The 25272-nt window shown below is 40.8% G+C and overlaps 1 protein-coding gene across 1 annotated transcript in view; it reads left to right on the top strand.

The window, feature by feature from the left end:
• The window catches only part of LOC147084924 (uncharacterized), an 85204-nt gene that overhangs the window by 54208 nt on the left and 5724 nt on the right, over nt 1-25272 (top strand). The window contains exons 2-3 of the mRNA XM_085979374.1: nt 11751-12027; nt 18370-18675. Coding sequence (XP_085835500.1) covers nt 11751-12027; nt 18370-18675 — 583 coding nt within the window. The remainder of the gene's footprint in view (nt 1-11750; nt 12028-18369; nt 18676-25272) is intronic.

Below are 25272 nucleotides of genomic sequence, written 5' to 3'. Positions count from 1 at the left end.
AAAACTTCACTAGGCTGATACACCAGATGCCGGCAGTTAGAGCAAGTTTCGTTCAATCATTGCTCAATTTAACCTTTTTCCTGTGAAACTGACACCTCTGCTGAAAGCTGCTGCTTGCAATTTCATAGCAACACCATCAGTTGAGGAATATGCCTTGAATACAACTGCTTTGTGCAGAGCAGTGTATCTAGGGAAGTATAACTTCTGTATTCACATCTCTGTCAGCTGTGCTTCAGCTGCTAGCACACTCGCCTCTGAGGCAGAAGGTTGTGAGTTCAGAGTCTCACTCTAGAGTCTTGAGCACGTAAAGCCTTGCTTAACGCTCCAAAGCAAAGCTGAGGGAGAGCTGCACTGTTGGAGGTGTCGTCTTTCAGATGAGATATTAAACCGAGGCCCTGTCTTCTCTCTCAGGTGAATGTTAAAACGATCCCATGGCCACTATTTCAAAGAAGTGCAGGGGAGTTATCCGCGGTGTCCTGGCCAATATTTATCCCTCAACCAACCTAACAAAAACAGATTATCTGGTCATTTTCACAGTGCTGCTTGTGGGACCTTGCTTTGCGCAAAATGGCTGCTGCGTTTCCCACAATACAACAGTGATTTCCCTTCAAATGTACTTCATTGGCTGTAAAGCGCTTTGAGAAGTGCGATGGTCGTGAAAGGCGCTATATAAATGCAATTCTTTCTTTTTAAAAAATTTTCCCGCTGTCTTCTTTGCAGATAGATCAGTGCCACAGAAGCGATACATTAATAATACAGCTCCCTTCTAATCAATCAGCGAAGGAAAACTGTGACTCAGACAAGGTGCGTTTATATGTTTTCGCGATATCAATCATTACATTTTCAGCAATGTATTCATTTTCGGTTTAATTTTATGTTTGTCCTGTAGACATGTAAGCTTGTATAAATGCCTCTCTCTCTCTCTCCGGAGCGGGAGGTGAGTTGGGGTCACTCGGGCCGGGCCTCACAACCGCTCGGCCCGAGACACAGAGTGGGGGAGTGGCAGCGGCCGGCCGTAAACCGCATGGCCCTGTAAACTGCCGTTTTACAAAAAAGCCTTGGCAACGCCGGGCCCCCCCAGCTAGTATATATATATAGTGGGGAAATAAAATTATTTAAATCCGCACACTAGTCTGTAAATAGTAAAATAGCCAAGCAATTTATTTAAAACACAAAATTATTTAACAGTACAATATGGACAGTCCGCAGAGGTACCTAAGGGCTGATCAGGGAGTACAGCTTAGAGTTCCTGCAAATCATTCCAGGCTGACTCCCCGATTGTCTTTGGTCTCCGGTATTTAAGCGTACAATAACCGTGGCAGGTTCGTGCATAATCCATTAATTGGCTTAAAGCCCGCGTGCACATTTGCTAATTGGCTGATTCCCTATCTCGCATCACATAATCTTTTGCCTATATTTATTGTCACATGATCTTTTTGACCTCACCTATTATTGTATCTTTGTGACCTCCAGTAAAATTGCATGCCTACATTTCTATGTCACTGTGCCCCGTGTGATTTTACTTTACTCTAGGTTCCATTATTTGTGGTTGGTGCTTCTGTACCTGTTTTATCTAATCCTGCAACAGCATCAAGACCTTGCGGTTAACATGTCTGAACTATCTCCGCTGTTGTCTCGTGTGCAAGCTGCATTTTTAACCCCTTAATTCCTGAAGGATGCCAATGCTTCACTTCTGAGCCATATGCAAAGCCTCTTTTTTTCTGGCTGTTGTTGCCAGGCAGAAATGCCTTGACTACTTATTCTTACCCATGAGGCTATGCTTCTACTAATTGTGATTTCAAAAAATCCACTTCAATATATATATAGTGAGAGAGAGTGATAGAGAAAGAGATACCACAACCTGCATCATGTATCTGAGAAGAACCTAAAGTGATCATAATTATAAAGGGTTTTGATAGGTTGAATCAGGACAAACGGTTCTCACTGGCTAGAGATCAGTGACCAGAGGTTGCACATTTATGGTAATTGGCAAAGAAAGAGGGGAGTTGCGGATATTTTTTTAGTACCCTATTAATTATTACCTGGAATTCATGGCTTGAAAGGAAATAGAAACAGATTTCACAGTTAATTTAAGGTAAGTGATTTTATAGTTGAAAAGGAAACATTGACAGGGCTTTGGTGAAAGAACAGGGGAGTGGGTCAACTGAATAGTTCTTTCAAAGAGACTGCACAGGCGCGATGGCCACATTGTGTGCCGTTTTATTATATACTAGCTGGGGAGCCCGGCTTTGCCAGGGCTGTTTTGGGCCGGGCGGTTTAAATTGAGTCCCAGGCTTTGGGGCCTGTCTGTCTGTCCCTGTATGAATCTGCTGCCGGGCAACATTTTAAATCGAGTCCCAGGCTTTCGGGCCTGTCTCTGTGTCCCTCTGTGAATCTGCTGCCGGGCAACATTTCTACCTTTTAATAGCTTCAAAGAAGAAAGTGAAAGTACTTATAAAACGTTTTTGGTAAATGTTATGTAATTTTTAAAAGAGATACTAACTTTTTCGAAGCTGGATTAGCAGACTTTGAGCTGGAATTAGTGAAGCAATGGCTGTCCGATGCCTGAGTTGAAAAGCATTAGTCCCGCCCACAGATGCAGCGATTGGCCAACCATCAGGTGACTGAACTGTAGGATTGGTCAATCGTGCCGGCACAGGATTGGTCGACCTTGACATCAGTCAATCAAAGCTATTAGCAAATAATGAGTTTAATTTTGAAGGTTTTTTGCATAACGCGCGAACAATTTTTTTGCGACCGAAAAGTAAATGCACTTATGACGGTTCTGGAATCGTAAGCTTTCTTTCGATGAAACACACGTGTAGGTACGCTCTATAACTTTCGAGTTTATTGAAGACAGACAGACAGACGGAATGACAGACAGAAGTATCCTTTTATATATATAGATACACAATCATTTGTAATGTGTCTCTGAAAAGTACACAGAACACTTCTGATTAAACAAATTGTTTGCTGCATGTCTTTGGAATAATACAGGGTATCATTATCAGAGATGAAATACGTGTGAAGTGATTTGTTCACTATCCATGTGTATTAAACATTTCTTCCTCCTAAATATTGAAATGGCTGCAGATAGGCTACAGTAGGTGAAGCTAATATTTAAGCAAATCTGCACTTTGAATAATGTAGTGAGTAATCTTATTGTTGTACTGAAAATTAAGCAGGATTGTTGTGTGTTTAGCAATTAAATGTAATAATATGTACATATATATGCAAGTATATTAAGATAACGTCAACATACAATTAACATAATCTGGAATAGAAATTAATCCTTCTGAGCTTCTCTCTGCGATCCAAAAACAGTCACTATTTTTTTAAATTAGGGTTATCGGTCCTTTATCATTGAAACAAGATGTTTAATATTGAAAGACCTTCAGAGAGGCGCCGGTAAGTTATATGTGATTGCCTAAAACGCACTGTCATTGTAGGTGATTGTTTCATTACATTGTTTAATATGTGCTACAGGCTTATATAGGAAAAGGAGGAGGCCATTCCGCCCCTCGAGCCTGTTCTGCCATTCATTGAGATCATGGTTTATCTGTGATTTATTTCCACAAACCCGCCTTTGGCCCATATCCCTTAATTCCTTTGGTTAACGGAAAGCTATCAATCTCCGATTTAAAATTAACAAATGATCGAGCAACAATTGCCGTTTGCGAGAGAGAGTTTCAATCTTCGACCAGCATTTGTGTGTAAAATTTTGGAATTTCATATTTTCACTACTGATAGGTCTGGCTCTAATTTTAAGACTATGCCACCTAGTCCAAGAATCCCTAAACAGCAGCAATCGTTTATCTCTATCTATCCTATCTGTTCCCCTTGCTATCTTGAAAACATTGAACAGATCACCCCATCACCTTCTAAATTTTAGGACATACAATCCTAATTTGTGTAATCTCCTGATAACTCAATATATTATACACACACACAGACACACACACATACACACACACACACTGGTGTAACATGTCAAATTCATGTTCAGAATGAGTGTGTAGTAATTGTATGTGCTGACAGGTCAGGAAGAGAGTGTTTGAAGACCAGGACCTCAAACCTGACACTAAGCTCATGGTCTACAGAGCAGCATTGATACCCGCCCTGCTGCACGCCTCAGAGACATGGACAATGTACATCAGGCACCTCAAAGCACTGGAGAGGTACCACCAACTGTGCCTCCGCAAGATCCTGCAAATCCTTTGGCAGGATAGGCGCACCAACATCAGTATTCTCGCTCAGGCCAACATCCCCAGCATCAAAGCTTTGACCACGCTCGATCAGCTCCGATGGATGGGTCAAATTGTCCGCATGCCCAATACGAGACTTTCAAAACATGCGCTCTACTCGGAGCTCCGGCACGGCAAGAGAGCCCCAGGTGGGCAGAGGAAATGCTTCAAGGACACCTTCAAAGCCTACTTGAAACAGAGCAACATCCCTACTGACACCTGGGAATCCCTGGCCCAAGACCGCACAAAGTGGAGGAGAAGCATCCGGCACGGCGCCGAACACCCTGAGTCCCTTCGGCGGGAGCAAGTGCAAGGAGCGCACGTCCACCCAAGCACCCTACCCACCCGCCCCTTCAACCACTGTCTGCCCCACCTGTGACAGAGACTGTAGGTCCTGCATTGGACTCATCAGTCACCTGCGAACTCAGTTTTAATGTGGAAGAAAGTCATCCTCGGTTCCGAGGGACTGCCTATGAAGAAGAAGAAGGTTATTCGTTCCTTTAGTACCAACTTGATTAACGTGATATCTGTGTTGCAATCTCGGTTACTACAGCAACAGCCACATCATATCCGTTATGTCCAAACCAATGACTAAGGAAATGAAGAAAGAAAACTATCTCGGACCTTTGGAGGATCCGAAAATTGTGCACGAATCTAATTAGAAGATGTATACTCTCTCAGTTCTTCTTGGGATCGGTGAGTATGATTCTAGTGTCTGGTAATTTTAACTCCTCGAAGATTTTTATTTCAATGAAAAGTTGAAAAAAGAGTTACGCAAACTGTTTGAATTGAGGAACAGTCTACACAGGGCGTTGCTCGCTGCTTTTTTTTCTAATGAGCATAGTCGGTCAAACTCGACCTGTATTTGTCATTGTTAAAAGGTGGGTGAGCAATTCACAGGTTACAAACTGGATGATGTGCTCTGGTAGCTTAAACAATAAATCACACAGATGTTTCTCAAGATCTGGACACTCTTCTCGGACAGTTTTGAAATCGGATTAAAGGAAGTAAGGGCAGGGTATGTGTGGCTTCTATATAACTATTTCAAAGACACATTGTCTATCTAACTTACTTCAAAAGGTAAGTGCTGGACACACTCAAAAGGTCAGGAATCAACTGTGGAGAGAAAATAGAGTTATTGTTTCAGTTCAAAGAACTTTCATCAGAACTGGAAGTTGTTAGAGATGAGCAGCTTTTAAGAATGTAAAGTGCCAGGATAAATTCGATGGGAAATTAATAAAAGGAGGCAGTCTGTGATAGGTTGGAGGACGTGAGTGATTCAGTGACATAATGGATGATGGTGTAAGGCAAATGGGAGTGCTAATGTTGCAAGTCTAGAAACACATATTGGGTGCGAAGGATTTTTAAATGTTACAGTAGAACAGCAGCAGGTAAGGGAATCGTGGAAATTCTAACAAAGTGGAGAAGCTTTACCTGGTTCGGTAATGAGGTGGAAGACAGTAGGTAGACTCCCAGGGGTGCGGTTGGTGGTCGGAAATTGTTTCTGGGAGGGAAGGGGCGATGGTGGAAGTGTGGGAAAGAGGTTTCTGGGGGCGGTTCCCAGTCCCTGCACTTATTTTAAAAGCACCTCATCTCTAATATCTTCTAATTCTCATTACATTTATCGACCTGAATCGTTAACACTGTTTCACTCTCCACAGATACTGCCTGACCTGCTGAGTGTTTCCTGAATTTCCTGTTTGTATTTCAGGATTCCAGGATTCACTGTGATTTGTTTTATCTATCTGCCTCACTATCTCGTTGTTTTTTCTTTCTTACACTCTCTTTTTTCTTTCTTTCCTTCTTTCTTTATTTCTTTCACTCTCTCTTTCCTTCTTTAGCTCTTTCTTTCCTTCTCTCTTTCATTTTTTCTCTCTCTTTCTTTCTTATTTACTTTCTTTCTACCATTCCTTTTTTCTATCTCTCCGATCATTCTTTCTTACTTTCTTTCAATCTTTCCATCTTTCTTTCGTTCATTCTCACTCTTTCTTTTTTCTTGCTTCATTTCTTTCTACCATTCCTTCTTTCTCATTCAATCTTTCTTGCTTTCTTTCAATCTTTCTTTCAATCTTTCTTCCTTTCAATCTTTCTTTCAATCTTTCTTTCAATCTTTCTTTCTTTCAATCTTTCTTTCAATCATTCTTTCAATCTTTCTTTCTTTCAATCTTTCTTTCAAACTTTCTTTCAATCTTTCTTTCAATCTTTCTTTCAAACATTCTTTCAATCTTTCTTTCTTTCAATCTTTCTTTCAAACTTTCTTTCAATCTTTCTTTCTTTCAATCTTTCTTTCAAACTTTCTTTCAATCAATCTTTCAATCTTTCTTTCTTTCAATCTTTCTTTCAAACTTTCTTTCAATCTTTCTTTCTTTTAATCTTTCTTTCTTTCAACCAATCTTTCTTTCTTTCAATCTTTCTTTCAATCTTTCTTTCAATCTTTCTTTCTGTCAATCTTTCTTTCTGTCAATCTTTCTTTCTTTCAATCTTTCTTTCAATCTTTCTTTCAATCTTTCTTTCAATCTTACTTTCAATCTTACTTTCTTTCAATATTTATTTCTTTCAATCTTTCTTTCAATCTTTCTTTCTTTCAATCTTTCTTTCAATCTTTCTATCTTTCAGTCTTTCTTTCTTTCAATCTTTCTTTCTTTCAATCTTTCTTTCTTTCAATCTTTCTTTCAATCTTTCATTCAATCTTTCTTTCAATCTTTCTTTCTATCTTTCAATCTTTCTTTCAATCTTTCTTTCTATCTTTCTTTCTATCTTTCTTTCTATCTTTCAACCTGTCTTTCAATCTTTCTTTCAATCTTTCAATCTTTCTTTCAATTTTTCAATCTTTCTTTCAAACTTTCATTCAATCTTTCTTTCAATCTTTCTTTCTTTTTTTCTTTCAATCTTTCTTTCAATCTTTCTTTCAGTCTTTCTTTCAATCTTTCTTTCAATCTTTCTTTCTTTCAATCTTTCTTTCTTTCAATCTTTCAATCTTTCAATCTTTCTTTCAATCTTTCTTTCTTTCAATCTTTCTTTCAATCTTTCTTTCAATCTTTCTTTCAACCTTTCAATCTTTCAATCTTTCTTTCAATTTTTCAATCTTTCTTTCAAACTTTCATTCAATCTTTCTTTCAATCTTTCTTTCTTTTTTTCTTTCAATCTTTCTTTCAATCTTTCTTTCAGTCTTTCTTTCAATCTTTCTTTCAATCTTTCTTTCTTTCAATCTTTCTTTCTTTCAATCTTTCAATCTTTCAATCTTTCATTCAATCGTTCAATCTTTCAATCTTTCGTTCAGTCTTTCTTTCAATCTTTCTTTCTTTCAGTCTTTCTTTCAATCTTTCTTTCAATCTTTCTTTCAATCTTTCTTTCTTTCTTTCAATCTTTCTTTCAATCTTTCTTTCAATCTTTCGTTCAGTCTTTCTTTCAATCTTTCTTTCTTACAGTCTTTCTTTCAAACTTTCTTTCAAACTTTCTTTCAATCTCTCTTTCTTTCTTTCAATCTTTCTTTCAATCTTTCTTTCAATCTTTCGTTCAGTCTTTCTTTCAATCTTTCTTTCTTACAGTCTTTCTTTCAAACTTTCTTTCAAACTTTCTTTCAATCTTTCTTTCTTTCTTTCAATCTTTCTTTCAATCTTTCTTTCAATCTTTCTTTCAATCTTTCTTTCTTTCTTTCTTTCAATCTTTCTTTCAATCTATCTTTCAATCTTTCTTTCAATCTTTCTTTCAATCTTTCTTTCTTTCAATCTTTCAATCTATCTTTCTCTTTCTTTCTCTGTTTCTCTCTCTTTCTCTCTGTTTATTTATTGCTCTGTATCTATATCGATGTGTGCATCTATCACCTTTTGCACTATTCCACAGGTTGTTCCCCTGTGTCTATTCCCGTGAGCTCTTTGACTGGCAGCCTGGACCCGAGCCTTTCATTTCTTTTCCCACTATCTCTCCCCTTTAACTTTTCTCGCTATCCCTCCATGACCGTGCCCTCCTGTTGTTCTGCCTCCTTCGCTCTCTCCACTTTCGGATAGTCTACCCTCCCATATCCCTACTACAATCCAACATAAAGAATAAGGGAAGTTATCCATTCCTTTTTGTGACAACTTGACTAATGTTATCCCAGTGCCCTAATAAGAGACTTCAGTCTGTGTTACAATCTCGGTTACTACAGCAGCGTTCCTGTCATATCCATAATCTCCAAATCAATAACAAAGGCAATTAACAAAACAAAATATCTCGGTATTTTGGAGGATCCGAACAGCGTGCACGAATCTTATTAGAACATGCTTACTCTCCCAGTTGCTCTTGGGATCAGTGGCCATGGGTGTACTGTCTGGTAACATTAACTACTCGAAGATCTTTATTGCTTGAATTGAGGAACTGCCGACACAGAGGTCAGCACACAGCTGTTTTTTCTCCAATGTGCATATTTAATCATATTCGACATTTCTTTGACATTTTAAATACATGAAGTAGCAATTCACAGGATACAAACTGGATGATGTGCTCTAATAGTTTAAAATATAAATCACACAGATGTTTCTCATGATCTGGACAATCTTCTCGTACAATCTAAAAGCATATTAAAGGAAGAAAGGACAAGGTATGTGAGGCTGCTATAGACATACGTCAAAGACAAATTGGCCCTGTATTTCCGATCGGTGGCTTTGTGCGTGCGGATGTCTCCGATCAGGAAAAATCTACGCATTAACCTGTTGGCTCTGTAGGTGCCGAGGATTGCGATCCTGGGTCTCTCCAATATGAAATGCAAGGTGGACTCATGTGGTTCGGAGACTTGCCCTGTTCAAAGTGCAGAGGCTTGTCCTTCATCGGCAATGTGGCAGACGGAAAGTACTTAGACTCCCAAGGGGGGCGGATATTTATTATAAATGCTCTTTATCTCTAATATCTGCTACTTCTCATTACATTTATACACCTAAAACTTTAACTCTCTCTCTCTTTCTTTCTTTCTCTCATTCTCTCTTGACAAGTGTTTGAGCAGGTTGGGCCTATACCCATTGGAGTTTAGAAGAATGAGAGGTGATCTTATTGAAACATATAAGATTCTGAGTGGGATTGCCAGGTTGGATGCTGAGAGGATGTTTCCCCTAATGGGGGTATCTAGAACTAGGGGGCATAGTTTCAGAATAAGGGGTCGCCCATTTTAGACGGAAATGAGGAGGAATTTCTTCTCTCAGAGGGTCGTGAATTTTTGAAATTCTCTACCCCAGAGACCTGTGGAGGCGGAGTCATTGAATATATTCAAGGCGGAGATTGACAGACATTTGAACTGCAGGGGAGCCAAGGGGTATGGGGAGAGAGCGGGAAAGTGGAGTTGAGGGCAAGATTGGATCAGCCATGATCTTATTGAATGGCGGAGCCAGCTCGAGGGGCCGATTGGCCGACTCCTGCTCCTGGTTCTTATGTTCTTATGTTTCTTATGATCTTTAACTCCCTCCTTCTTTCCTTCCTTCTGATTCTTTCTTTTTCTTTCTTTCCTTCTTTCCGTCTTTCTTTCTGTCGTTCTTTCACTCCTTCTCTGTTTCTTTCTTTCTATCTTTTTCCTTTGCTCATTCTCTATTTCATTCTTTCTGTTTACGTGATTATCTCGATGTACCCGTCAATCTCTTTATCCCCTGACTATCTTTCTTTCTTTCTGTTTACTTGATTACCTCGATGTATCCATCAATCTCTTTATCTACCTGACAATGTTTTTCTTTCTTTCTTTCTTTCTTTCTTCTTCTTAATTTTTCTTTCCTTCTTTCCCTCTTTTTTTCTGTCGATCATTCCCTCTTTCCTTGTTTCTTTCTTTCTTTTTTCTTTCTATCTCTTTTCATTCTTTCCTTCTTCTTTCTTTTTTCTTTTTTCTTTCTTTCCTTCTTTCTTACCATCTCCTTCTTTCTTTCTTTTTTCTCCTTTATTTCCTTCTTTCTTTCTTATTTGCTCTTTCTTTCTTTGGTTCTTTCTTTCTGTCTATATGACTATCTCGATTTATGCATCAACCTCTTTATCTACCTGACTTTCATTCTTTCTTTCATTCTTTCATTCATTCTTTCTTTGTTTCTATCTCTTTCGTTAGTTATTTCTTTTTAATTTATTTTTCTCTCTTCCTTTGTTTGTTTCTTTCTTGTGCTCATTCTCTATTTCTTACTTTCTCTTTCTTTCTTGGCAACTATCTCTTTTTGCAGCAGCCTAGAACAAAATGTATTAATATTTATACCCACTACGAAACACAAAGTGGCATTTCAAAATGTTTTTCTCGGTGTATACGATCTGTTTAATTATGTAGTAATATAATTATGCTTGTTATTGTTTGATAATTTTGATTCAATTTGAATTTTGTACCTTACCTGTACTGAATTACAAAGGTACACCTAATTCTGGGAAAGAAAATCTGATGGCAATTTCGGAAGTGATAACATGCGAGCTCTGGGAGCAGTTGGTTAATGCGACAGGTCAACCGGTTATTGATAGGCAAAAACTTTTCATTGATTCATTTTTTTCTCTTTCAGTTCATTTCCAGGTGTTGTTCGGACAGAAAATAATATGTAAGTATGCAACATGATAATGAATAGTCAATTCATTAATATAGCCATCAGTTAGCCGAAATTAACATTTCATAGTTGGGATTTCATTTAACTCCAGGGCGCACTGATCTAATGCAGGAATTGTTGTGCAACATCCCGCAATTGTTTCTTAAATTCTGATATTCCCCCCCCAAAAATTGCACTTATTTGAAAGGCGATCACAGCTTGTACGCGTTTTGTAAAATTGTATTTATTAACACTGTCCATCACTATTATTATATAGGGCTTGACATTCATCTCGGGCGGGGCGCAAAACGGGCCGCATCGGATCAGCTGCCCGTTATACGCAGTGCCTGATATTCAGTATTTGGTGGATCAATTGTTTGGCGACCCTTTCGGGATGCCAAATTCGCTGTCGCTAATTTTAGCGCCCCGAGAATGTTAACGCCCCTCTGCTGGAAATTCATTAGTAGCACCCCAAGCAGAATGAGGAGAGCGACTAGAAGTGCCCCACACCCTTCTTGGGCTGCCATAACTGATGATTGGGGGGCTATGTGCAACCGTGCCACGCACGTTGGAGCATACCGCTGCCTCATTGCAAAACTCCTCCCCTGATTAATAGGGAGGGAACTAGCGCCGCACGTATCGGGGCCCTGCTAGGCCACCGGGGAGCGGGGTGCAGTGAAAACAACCTGGTATGCCCCTGTGGCCGCTAATGGGAGGCGCAACTCCACCTAATTTACCAGTTTCTAGAATGACTGCAGTTGCACTTTCCTGTTATGTTCTTTGTAACATCATGTTACTGTTACAGTAATTAAAAAATTGCATGTTAATTCCAATGATCTAGAAAGCGGAGAGCTCGTTTACCATTTCAGTGCGGGGGCATACATTGGTGAAGGGCAGGTTGAACTTAGGTTATTGCAGTGATATTGATGTTAATTGATTGAAGCTTTTCGATGTTTAAACTCTTTTGACTGTGCTTTCCTCAAATGATTTATCGAAGCCAATCTTCACTGTGAATCCACCATATGAAGTCATTTTAGATGGAGAGATAATAACTATGACTTGTCGCTGTCAGTGTCCCCTCACAATGAACCGTTATTACCGAAGGCAAGGTTTATTCAGAGAACTGAAATCTCCTGAAGGACAATGTTATACCTCTTATGATTTCATCGCAGGTCATGGCTATCAAAATAGTTACTCATGTGTATGTCTACACTCGGAGAATGGACAATGGAGATCTTCAAGACTGAGCAACACTAATCAGTTAATTATTCGAGGTATGTTAACAAAACCAATTTTCCCAATGGGATTAGAACAATTTGTGGTTACTCAGCAATTAAACGATCCAGTGGAACAGAGGGTCACTTGGGCTGCAGTTACATTGGACCTTGGGTGTACGTTTTCAAACCCAAACTCTTTACATGATGCGAACGGATTTCTTAATGGTTACCGTCACAACAAAGGGTTGTCCGGCGACAATAACTCCACTTATGATTCACACGTGAACTTTTTTCTATTAACAAGTTTATTACATTGATTAATAACAGCACTTTATCTAACTGTTCTACAAGGTTATATTATTTCGCAATAGAACCATTGAATGTTTACTGCTCAGGCGGTGGTCATTCGGCCCGTCGAGCCTGTGCCAGCTCTCTGAAAGAGCATTTCATCTATTCCCACTCCCCTGCAATTTCCCCATAGCCATGCAAGCTTTTTGTCCTTCAGGTACTGATCCAATTCCAATTTGAAAGCCACGATTGAGCATGCCTCCTGCACCCATTCAGTCAGTGCTTTCCAGATCATAATCACTCACTGAGTAAAAACATTTTTCCTCATGTCGCCACTGGTTCTTTTGCCAATCACCTTAAATCTGGTTCTTGAGCATTCCACCAATGGAAAAAGTTTCTCTCTACCTTCTCTGTTTCGTGATTTTGAACACCTCTATCAAATCTCTCAAAGTTCCTGCTCTTAGGAGAACAACACCAGCTTCTCCAGTGTATCCACGTAATTGAAATCTCTCATCCCTGGAATCATTCTTGCAACTCTATCCTGCACCCTCTCTGATGCCTTCACATCATTTCTAAAGTGTGGGGCCCAGGTGTGGACACAATACTCGAATTGAGGCCGATCCAGTGTTTTATAATTGTTCATGATAACCTGTTTCCTTTTTTCCACTATGCCTCTATTTAGAAAGCTCAGGATACGTGTGACTTTTTAAACAGTTTCTCAGCCTGACCTGCCATCCTCAACGATGTGTGCACATAGACTCCAAGGTCTCTCTGTTCCTGCACACTCTTTAGAATTGTGCCCTTTTGTTCACACTAGAATGTATCAGTTCGCACTTTGCTGCGTTAAATTTCATCTGCCAAATTTCCGTCAATTCCAACAGCCTGTCTATGTCCTCTTGAAGTCTATCGGTATCCTCCTCACTGTTCACGATAATTGCACGTTTTGTGTCATCTGCAAATTTGGAAAGGGTGCCCTGTACACAAGTCATTAATATATTTCAAGAGGAGCAGTGCACCTTGCACCATAACGCTGGGGAAAACCACTGTCTACCTCCCTCCATCCCGGAGACAACTGTTCACCACTACTCTCTGTTTCCTGGCACTTAACCATTTCGTGTTCATGCTGCCACTGCCCCTTATATTCCATGGGCTTCAACTTGGTTGACAAGCCCATTATGTGGCACTTTAACAAACGCCTTTTGGAAGTCCATGTATACCACATCAACTGCATTACCCTAATCTACCCACACTGGTACCTCATCAAAATCTCAATCAATTTAATTAAGCACGATTTACCTTCAGCAAATCCATGCTGGCTTGCCTTACTTAATCCACACTTGTCCAACTGACTGTTAATTTTGTCCCTGATGATCTAAAAGCTTCCCCACCACCAAGGTTAAATTGACAGGCCTGTAGTTGCTGGTTATTATCATGCACTTAATTATGAATTTTAAATTCTCCAGTCCTCTGCCACCGCCCCCGTAGCTAAGGAGGATTGGAAAATAAAGGCCAATACCTCGGAAATTTCCACCTTTACTTCCCTCAGCATCGACGGATAGATCCCATTTGGTTCTGGTGAATTATCTACTTTAAGTACATTCTAGTGCCGCCTCCCTATCAATTTTGAGCCCGTCCAGTACTTCAACTACCTCCGCTTTCACTATGACAAGAGGATATGATTGATAATATGCAACTAATAAGACCTGGTTCCTGGGCCCGGAATGGCCCCTTTTGGCTCTCTCAGCTGCTGGCATAGCTGTTGGCTCACGACTTCACATGAGATGCTTATCTAACTATTGATCAAAAATGATCCATAGAAACATAGAAACATAAAAAATAGGAGCAGGAGTAGGCCATTTGGCCCCTCGATCCTGCTCCGCCATTCAAGGAGATCATGGCTGATCATCCAATTTCAGTACCCGGTCCCTGCCTTTTCTCCATACACCTTGATCCCTTTAGCCTTAAGAAATATATCCAACTCCTTCTTGAATATATTTAATGAATTTGCCTCTACTGCCTTCTGTGATAGAGAATTCCACAGGTTCACCACTCTCTGGGTGAAGAAATTCCTCCTCATTTCTGTCCTAAATGGCCTACCCCGTATCCTTAGACTGTGACCACTGGTTCTGGACTCCCCGACCATCGGGAACATCCTTCCTGCATCTAGTCTGTCCAGTCCTGTCAGAATTTTATAAGTTTCAATGAGATCCCCTCTCATTCTTCTAAACTCCAGCGAGTACAAGCCCAATTGACCCAATCTCTCCTGATACGTCATTCCTGCCATCCCAGGTATCAGCCTGGTAAATCTTCCTTATACTATTCGGTTAACTTGAGCTACATCTGCCTCTTATGTTCATTAATAAATATACATTCCTATTATGAACACAGCTAGCTTTTGCTACACCCTTTTATTGAGCACATGTGGACTAGGTACAGTATCTGTAGAGGCATCCATCTTGACTGCAGCCTTGTGGGTAGCCTACTGCCTCATGGGTAATGTAGTCTTAATATACATACAGCTGGGTAGTGTTGTCTTATATATATACAGCTCTACACAGCTCTACGGCTCCACCTAGTGTCCACTATAGAATGACATGTTATTGATCATTACATCTCCCTTTCTTTGATGTTTAACAAAATCAATATCAATCAACTTTCAAGAAAACAACAAAGATAATGTCTAACACTTTTGTTAGTGCTCTATAATCATAAACATTTTCAAAGCTTTACATTGTACTCAAAGATTAAGTCTATCAGTCTTTTTTTACTTCACGTGTGGATCTTCTCAACACGGGTAAGTCTGATGTGTCTTCATGAGATTGTTCTGGTGGTGAATGACAAGATGCAGTTGCGGCATTGTCATCTATCTGGTCTTGAATAGTCTCTTGTGTTTTTTAGGAGGGAACAGCGGTTCCTCCTGAGAATCTGTCCTTCCTCAGTTCTAACAGTGTATGACCTTGGTCCTACTTCCTCAAGAAATGTAGCTTTCCTGTTGCATGCATCTGGATCCTCAATCCTGACAACATCATCCCTTGTCAATGGTTTTAGAGTTTTGGATGACTTGTCATAGTATGATTTCTGTTTCAGCTTTAACAGTTGAAGTCTCTGTCTCAGTTCCTCACTTTGCTGTTCTTTTCCACAGCAGGGTAGCATGGTGCGCAACTTGTGACCCATTAGTAGTTCAGCAGGTGAAGAACCACAGTCTAAAGGTGAGGCTTGGTAGCTCAGCAGGGCAAGATATGGATCAGACTTGCTTTCTGTCGCTTTCTTCAATAGCTGCTTGAGAACTTGAACACCTTTCTCTGCCTTACCATTTGACTGAGCATACAAAGGACTGGTTGTGATGTGCTGAAAGTCATAATGTGCTGCAAACTGTTGCCACTCCTTACAGTTGAAGCACGGACCATTGTCGCGAACGGCAGTCCTGGGAATTCCATGTCTGGCGAAGATGGATTTCACATGCGTTATGACACTGCTTGCTGTGGTGCTTGAGAGCAGCGCCATCTCAGGATAGTTAGAATAGTATTCAATCACTATTAGATAGTCTTTACCATTTAAATGAAAAAGTTCCACACCAACCTTTTGCCATGGTGTTGTTGGTATGTTAGCTACTATCATTGGTTCCTTTGCTTGTTTGTTTTGGTGTTTCTGACATGTCTCACATTTGCCTATCATGCTCTCAATGTCCTTATTTATGTCAGGCCAATAAACAGTGCCTCTTGCCCTCCTTTTGCGTTTTTCAATTCCGAGGTGTCCCTCATGAATCCTTTGGAGCATGTCTTGACGTAGAGCCTGTGGAATGACTATTCTGTTCTGTTTTAGTAATAGTCCACTTGCGACACTCAATTCTGACCTTATGTGTAAATATTTTGGATAGGAACCTTTTGGCCAACCATGATGAATGTTCTCTATTACTGTTTGTAATACTGTATCTTTTACTGTTTCTTCTGCTATTTGCTTTGATTTTTTGTCTGACACGGGCAGCGCAGCAGTGACCATACTCACATGAACATCCACGTCTTCCTCAGTAGAGCTCACATGACTCATTGTGGGTGCTTGGGATAGTGCATCTGCTAACACTATGTATATGCCTGATGTGTAGATCAGTTCAAAGTCATATCTTTGCAGCTTCATCATGAGTCGTTGAATCCTTGGAGACATCTCATTCAGGTTCTTTTTTATGATGGCAACCAGTGGGCTGTGGTCTGTCTCAACTGTGAAGGTGGGAAGTCCTGGTAACATCTTATGTTCATTAATAAGTAGAAATTCTTATTATGAACACAGCTAGCTTTTGCTAGACACTTTTATTGAGCACATGTGGACTAGGTACAGTATCTGTAGAGGCATCCAACTTGATTGCTGCCTTGTGGGTAGCCTAGTGCCTCATGGGTAATGTAGTCTTAATATACATACAGCTGGGTAGTGTAGTCTTATACATATACAGCTCTACACAGCTCTACTGCTCCACCTAGTGTCCACTATAGAATGACATGTTATTGATCATTACACTGCCCCAACATAAATACGCAGATCCCACATTTTTAATTGGTAACCCAGCTTATAATCTGGTAGTCTTTACTGCTGTGCTAGAAGCTTTGCTTGTAGTACAGTAATTGCAAAACTTTTTGTACATGACAATGAGTTGTCCCAAGTTGACCACATATCTGTTTTAAGCTTAATGCTGTTTTTACCTGGGAGGAAATTGTAATCATATTTTGAGAGGCTGCTGTGTAAAGTCATGCCCTCTACTGGATACCGCGAGCACCATTGTGCATGTTGGTACTTTACAAACTATTTAAAATGTAACTATGCTTTCCATAAAACGAATACCAGCACCGAACGTAATTTAATGCTTATTGTTGTTAGGCAGTATCGATTAGGAAAAGGTGGAGACCTATAGGTTATTGGATGGCTAATATCAATGCCCTGATTACAGAGACTGTTTGCACTGTGAGTACCAGGGAAAATAATAAAGCCTGAAATAACAAAAGTTTACAGGAAACTGTTGTTTTTAAACAGTCTTCTGTTGTTTCAGTCGAGTAGTAAGTACTTCAGTGTTATGATATTGTATCACTTTATTTTTTCTACTTTAACTTAAAAAACAATCTAAGCACGGAGTATACATTCCTCCCAGTATAACACAGGCAGAGTTTTGTCGGCAGTTACAAGTATAGGCATGCACTCAAATAGGTTCCTCTCATTTTCTCAAAATTTAACACAAATGCTTCCTTTTCTTATGCACTTTTCAATTTTAACAAACTAGAAGTGGCTTGGCCTTATTTAGTAGCCTCCAGTCAATGCATTTTCCTTCAGCCGATTCATACCCACAGAAGTTGACATTTCACTTACATCAACGTTCTGTGGTTCCGGTCAATGCACAGTCTTTCACGCAATTCATACCTACACAAATTTGCATTTCTCATTCATCAACATTCAGTGGTGTCTAGACAATGCACTGTCCTTCAGATGTTTTTTATGCACACAAATTTACAATTCTCGTATATCAAAATCCCATTGTCTAGTTTGCAGTTGTGTGTGCTGGGATGTTTATATTATTGCAACAATATATTTGAAGACCTTACTTCAATCTTGAACACTGGCTGTTGCTAAGTGAAATCTGTCTCTCTCTTGCTCTCACTCTCTCTCTCTCGTTCGCCCTCCAATGATACCAACCACATTTCTTTGATTTGTACTGAATGAGCTAAGCATGAAAAACTTTCAGAAGCCGACTTAACCGATTTCCACAAGCCAACAGAATCAGATAAATGAAATATCGGAATATCTGGGAATGGGAGACGCAATTAAAGACTTGAGCCAAAGGAAGGTCAGGTTGTGCATATTGAAGGGGGATGTGCAATAAGCGGCTACCCAATTTTCATTATTGTAAGCAACAACAAAAACAGACTGAACAAAATATGTTGCATAAAATAAATAATCAGCACATTCTGGTTCATCCTCTTTTCCACCTGTCCTTTTCTTGTAATTAATAACAAAAAGCGATGTATGAATTGGAAGCAAGGCGACAGATTTTGTTCCACGTTTACAAAATAGTCCTCATATGTTATTGAGTAGACTTTTGACACAAAACTTCACACGGTATTTTTGACACAGATGTTCTCCCCGAGCCGACGTTCTACATGGACCCAGATTCCGGTGCACTTTCAAACGGAGAAAATGTTGGCATTTCCTGCAAAGGTGACATTCGCTCCAGAGGGGGAATGATTCTCTTGTTCAAAGATCACAAAGGAAATCCTGTACAGTCCCGTAATGTGAGTGGTGATGAGCGGACTGTGACCTTCAACATAAATACCCGAAGCAAAGGCTCTGTCGGAAATTACAGTTGTCGATATCAAACAGAGGTTGCAGGACGTTCGAGGAAATCGCCATTCAGTAAAGATGTCCTGATTGCGGAGACAGGTAGGGACCAACACATTTCGAAACCATTGTATCTCAATGTTTGTCTCGTTCGATCATATATAGTTAGCATAGGTGACCAAATCCCTTTAAAATCGAACTGAGATGTACTTATTTCCATGCGATAGTTAACTGGGGACCTGTTTTTGATATATTGTCTTAATGTTAATCTGCTGTATAGCCCGCAGTATCTAAACCTGTTATCCTCAAATAATGGTCACAAAATAAACGCTGGATGGGTTAGTTAACACTCTATATTTAGTTGCGTAGAATTTCCAGGTAACTCTCGATTTCATCTTCAACCCACTTTGCGTTGGTCCATCACTATCTGAAGACAGCCCACATACCAGGGACTGTCTGGCTGTGTACCTTCAATGCTGCCTAATAGGGTGAACTGAAGATCTTCCATTTGTCTGCAGCAAGCGAGCTGTGCCCAAGATCAATAATGGGGCAGTAATTCGGGTCGGTGGCTTGCCGCGCGTGCAAGCCCCTGATGTGCACTTACCCGGCGCGCTAACATTTTAATTCTGGCCCGCATTGCATTTCCTCTGACTGGCCCGCTTGATGTCCTGCCGTGCTGTGTGTGCATGACCCAGCGGCGTACTTAGTGCGATGAGCCGGCTGGGATCACGTGAGCACAGGGCAACCAATGGGAGGTTGCAAAAGTTCATTCATAAGTTTGACAGTAAGAGCTGTCAAACTCATGAATACTCCTGGCCCCAAAACACTACTTAAACCTGAAAGAAAATTTAAAAAAACATTGCACTACTTAAATGAACCATAAAGAACTCTGAAAAACTATTTTAAACAACAATTTTAAAATTTTAAAAAAATATATATATAAAAAATCGGGGCTAAAACTAAACTTACCTTACTGTAGATTCTTTAAAAATAATAAACCTGTGGAAATAAAAATTCTAAATTGTACTAAAAGATCACTAAAAACCGGAGGCCTTTACACATGCGCAAATCTGTAAAAAAACAGGAAATCCAAGTCGCACGCGCTGCCCGATACCGCGCATGCGTTCAGCCTCTTAACCCCTTGGGTCAGAGGACAGGAAATGCCGGTTTGCAGCGCATGCGCAGTGCATGCTGATTGCCGGCAATTCCTCCGGGCACACGTGTGAGTACCCCGTCCGTACACACGCGTTGTGCCCGGAAATACTGGGCCAATATGTGCAAAATAAAGAGGTATACTTAGGCGCTCCTCCATTTACTGCAAGGCCTGATTGACTTCGAATGCTGATCCTAAACTTTTACAGCCAAACTGTTTCCACGACTCTTTACAAGTGGATTGGATCAGAAATTGAATTACGTTCATACTTCAGATATCTTGCTGCAGTTGTACAGGGCCTTGGGGAGACCACACCTTGAGTATTGTGTGCAGTTTTGGTCGCCTTATCTGAGGAAGGATGTTCTTGCCATGGAGGGATTTCAGCGAAGATTCAGCAGGCTGATACCTGGGATGGTAGGATTGACGTATGAGGGGAGATTGGGTCGATTGGGCTTATACTCGCTGGAGTTTAAAAGAATGAGTGGGGATCTGATTGAAACTTATAAAATTCTAACAGGACTAGACAGACTAGATGCAGGAAGGATGTTCCCAATGGCTGGGGTTTTCAGAACCAGAGGTTACAGTCTAAGGATAAGGGGTATGCCATTTAGGACAGAAATGTGGAGGAATTTCTTCACCCAGAGAGTGTTGAACCTGTGGAATTCTCTACCACAGAAGGCAGTAGAGGCCAATCCATTAAATATATTCAGGAAGGAGTTAGATATATTTCTTAAGGCTAAAGGGATCAAGGGATATGGAGAGAAGGCAGGGACCAGGTACTGAATTTGGATGATCAGCCATGATCTCATTGAATGGAGGAGCAGGCTTGAGGGGCTGAATGGCCTACTCCTGCTCCTATCTTCTATGTTTCTATGGTACAATTCAGATTCACTCAGATACTGCCGGGTATGATAAAATACAAATAAGAATAAAAACAGCGTTGAAATACTGAGGATTCCATTATTGCAACAATGAACATTACGGGGCGATATGATGCAAAATTTCACAATTATTAAAGCATGGGAGAAGACCGATAAAACCAAACTATTCCCAATAGTTACGATTAATAATGAAGGGGACAGAATTACAATATTAAATGTAAGAGAGCAAGAAAAAACTCTTTATAGCGCGAGATGTGGAAGATATGGAATTCCCTATCAAGGATAATGGTTGAGGAAGTAATCAGTCAAGGTTACATTATATCGGTGGATGAATGAAAAGTTGATGAATGGATTTGTGAACAGAGTTGTGCAAATGTGATTCAACTATTTGCTCACCAGTTGGGTCCGCACAAATAAAGACAAATTGTGCACAATTTGATCTAAGTATTGTACCTGGACTCAGAGTCTCGTCTACTGGTACCCACACATTCCTGTGTGCGGATGTATGTGTGATTATACTTTACCTGGACTCCTTGACAATGCATGATCAAACTGAACTTCGTCACAAAACAACATACTTGCTCTCGAGTCAGTACAAAGAAGGTTCACTCGATTAATCCCGGGGATGAGGGGATGGACATATGAGGAGAGGTTGAATAGATTGGGACTCTACTCATTGGAGTTCAGAAGAATGAGAGGCGATCTTATTGAAACATATAAGATTATGAAGGGGTTGGATCGGGTGGATGCAGGGAGGATGTTCCAGATGATGGGTGAAACTAGAACTAGGGGGCATAGTCTTAGAATAAGGGGCTGCTCTTTCAAAATTGAGATGAGGAGGAACTACTTCACTCAGAGGGTGGTAGGTCCATGGAATATGCTGCCCCAAAAAGCTGTCGAAGCTACATCATTACATAAATTTAAAACAGAAATAGACAGTTTCCTAGTAGAAAAGGGAATTAACGGTTACGGGGAGCGGGCAGGAAATTGGACATGAGTCTAGGTTCGGATAGGTCATGGCCCTGTGGGTAGCGGAGCGGGCCCAGGGGCCGTGTAGCCTGATCCTGCTCCTGTTTTGATGTGTCTAATGCTGTTAGATTCAGGAGATAGTCCTGTCATAGTGGATTGGCGGTTAGGATCAGATCAGCCATGATCTTATTGAATGGCGGAGCAGGCTCGAGGGGCCAATTGGCCTACTCCTGCTCCTATTTCTTATGTTCTTATGTAACAACTGAATTGTAGCTAGTCGTAGTCGGTGCATCTATCTAAGATCCGAGGCCATTGCCAAGAGATTCCAAACATTATCGATTCCATATAATAGCAAACTCACCCCAATTGCCACAACTCTCAAAGTTCCCTTTTTAATGTTTAGTCTGCCCGGCCTCAAATGATTCTTATCACGTCACATTCAGTGACATCTCAGGAACCGTGTGAGGACTCTTCTAGTTACTGCTGCTGCCAAGGTTTTCAGTCCTTCCTGTAACAGCTTGATTTTCAGATGTCAAGGAATGTTCCCTGTCATACCCAAACAAGGGCGCCTTCCATTGCCTTCATCCTTGCAGCAGAAAGTCGAAGGCATCACTAGAAAAAGCAAGAGGTCTATCTGTAGCACCTGTCCAATATACAGCACCTTTAATGCTGTATAACATCACAAGACGTTTCACATGATTATAATGGGACTAAACATGACAGCGACTTTAGGAAGGAGGCAATAGAACATTTTGTCAAAGAGATCAGCACGATTGGATAGGCTGGTGTTGTTGTCTTTGGAACAGAGGCGGCTCAGGGGCGACTTAATTGAGGAGTATAACATTTTGAGGAGCCTAGCTAGAGTGGATAGGAAGGACCTACACCCTTAGCAGAGTGTTTGTTGCGGAGAAATAAAATTAATTCCATCCGCACACTCATCTTTAAATGGTAAAATAGCCAAGCATTTTATTGAAAACCCAGAAAACACAAAATTATTCAACAGTACGTTACTAACCGTCCATGGAGGTACCTATAGGCTGATCAGGGAATACAGCTTAGAGTTCCCGCAGCTCGTTCCTGGCTGCCTCTCCGATTGTCCTTGGTCTCTGGTATTTAAGCATACAAAAACCGTGGCAGGTTCTAAAGCCCACATGCACATTTGCTAATTGGCTGATTCCCTATCTCGCATCACATAACCTTTCACCTATATTTATTGTCACATGATCAGCTGATGTTTTATTTCGTGACCCTTAGTAAAACCACATGTCTGCATTTCTGTTTGACTGTGCCCCGTGTGGATTTACTTAACTCTAGGTTCCATTGCTTGTGGTTGGTGCTTCTGTACCTGTTTTATCTAATCTGCCAAAGCATCAAGACCTTGCGGTCAACATGTCTGAACTGTCTCCGCTGTTGTCTCGTGTGCAAGCTGCATTGTTAACCACTTAATTCCTGAAAGGTGCCAATGCTTCACTTCTGAGCCATATGCAAAATCTCTTTATTTCTGGCTGTTGTTGCTAGGCAGAAATGCCTTGACTACTTATTCTTACCCATGAAGCTATGCTTCCACTAATTGTGTTTTCGAAAAATCCACGTCAGTGTTCAATAACCAGGGGACATGGAATTAAACTAATTGGTAGAAGGATTAGAGGAGAGTTGAGGAGAACATCTTTCACCGAGAGGGTGGTGTGGGTCTGGAACTCATTGCCTGAATGGCTGGTAGAGGCAGGAATCCTCATCACATTTAAAAATTACTTGGATATGCACTTGAAGTGCCGTAACCTACAATGTTACAACAAGAGTATGAATACGTGAGAACCGAATCGAAATGAATTAACATTGACCAAGCTGTAAAATTCAACAAGATTCACTGCAGACAAATAATAGCAGTAGTTGCTTCAATCACCATGTTTAAGAATGCCGCAAAAGCATTCCCTCCATTCATGAACTCTGGCAAATGAGTTCTAAAGGAACACGTTAAGCATTTTGAAGGAAAATCTGTTAAAATCCTACAATTATTACCCTGAATATAATGTCATTGTGCTGCCTTTCTTTAGGAATTTGTTAGTTTTCCAGTTAATTCAGGGGTTTGAGTAATTTGGGTCCATTTCCATTGTGCGCCGCCACCTAGTGGATATTTGGTTCCTAGCAACTGCAGTAAAGCGCAGTAAAGTGCAGTAAAATGCAGTAAAGCACAGTAAAGTGCAGTAAAGTAAACTACTGTATATCACAGACCTGCAGCCTCACATGGTCTGGGAAGTTATATTGTTGTCACGCTCCAGCCTTGGACACTATTTGTCTGTAAGTACTTGAGAATGTTATAGATGATTTGTGTACACTATATTTTGCAGAAAATGTTTAGTTTGTAACTTTTCTTTGTAAGCAAACTTACACAGCTAGCCATGGAGTGCTCGCTCTCTGTCTAGCTGGTTAACTTGTAGCTGTATTTTGATGCACTATGTACAGGGCTAATTTAAAGAGAATGCCTTCCAGTTTGCTAAATGCATATTCACAGTAAGCGGTGTTTCCACGTGTTTGGTGAGTTACATGCCAAATGTACTGTGTTGCTCAGGCGTACCTAAATTTCTGTATGCATATCAGTTATGTGCTTGTATACTAATGTGTTCTTCCACTTCTGTATTGTACTTCAGTTTCACAATAAGAAGCTTTCAGTAAAGTTTACAAGAAAAGTCAAGCCTTATGATTTTTATGGGAAGATATCAAGTTGTTAGCTACCTGTCGAGCTTTGCATAGGAACGCGCTGCAAGGGCAGAATAGTGAAAAGACAACAGCACAGCAGGCTCAAGCACAAGAAGATACCACCCAGCTACCAAGAGTCTATGCTCAGGAAGACAATATACCACAGAGGACGTCGACCTGCCAACCGAGAAGCATGAGCCTCTTCGAGCAAATGATGCCAAGTCACTGTCCTCTAAAGTATCTTCTAGATCATCTCGGCGGTCCAGCAGACCATCATCATAGACAGCTTCTGCAGCCGCCAAAGCACATGCCAAGGCAAAAGCTGCCCAGGCTCAATTGTCCTTCGCTGAAAAAGAAGCTAGTGTGATGAAGCAGAGAGCTGACCTCGAAGCTAGTGTGATGAAGCAGAGAGCTGATCTCAACGCCAGTCTCCACATTCTGCAAAGCCAGAGAGCTGCCGCTGCCGCTGGAGCTGAAGCTGCAGCTTATGAAGAAGGTGAGGAGAACGAAGGCGGGGAGCACAGCCATGAACCATATGTTCCAGAACAGCCCCTCAGTCCAGTGCAACGTACAAGTGAGTACGTCCAACAACACTCCAAATTGTTCTTCAAGGAATCATCCAGGTATCTCGACGTAGAACCAGCTGCTCACCACAGTATCAAACAGCCTGTTTTCGGAGACACTGAGCTTAAAAGAGAAGAAACAAGTAAGACTTACCTGCAGAGACCTCCACAGCACTCGGCCAATCCAGCCAAGCAGTCCTCACCCGAGCCACAAGGTGCACAAGACCTTGCTAGGTACCTCATCCGCCGAGAATTGTTAAGTTCAGGTCTTCTAGAATTTGATGACCGTCCTGAAAATTATTGGTCATGGAAAGCGTCCTTCCTGAGTACCACAAAAGACTTGAATCTGTCAGCCAGAGAAGAACTAGATTTGATGACAAAGTGGCTCGGAGCTGAGTCGTCAGCACAGGCAAGGAGAATTCGCTCAGCGCATGTC

The sequence above is a fragment of the Somniosus microcephalus genome, unplaced genomic scaffold (genome assembly GCF_052327205.1).
Source record: "Somniosus microcephalus isolate GS21.2 unplaced genomic scaffold, FLI_Smic_1.0 unresolved_chr9, whole genome shotgun sequence".
In the NCBI taxonomy this organism is placed as follows: Eukaryota; Metazoa; Chordata; class Chondrichthyes; order Squaliformes; family Somniosidae; genus Somniosus; species Somniosus microcephalus.
Note: the sequence above shows the minus strand (reverse complement) of the source record. Positions and strands in the feature narration are given on the sequence as shown.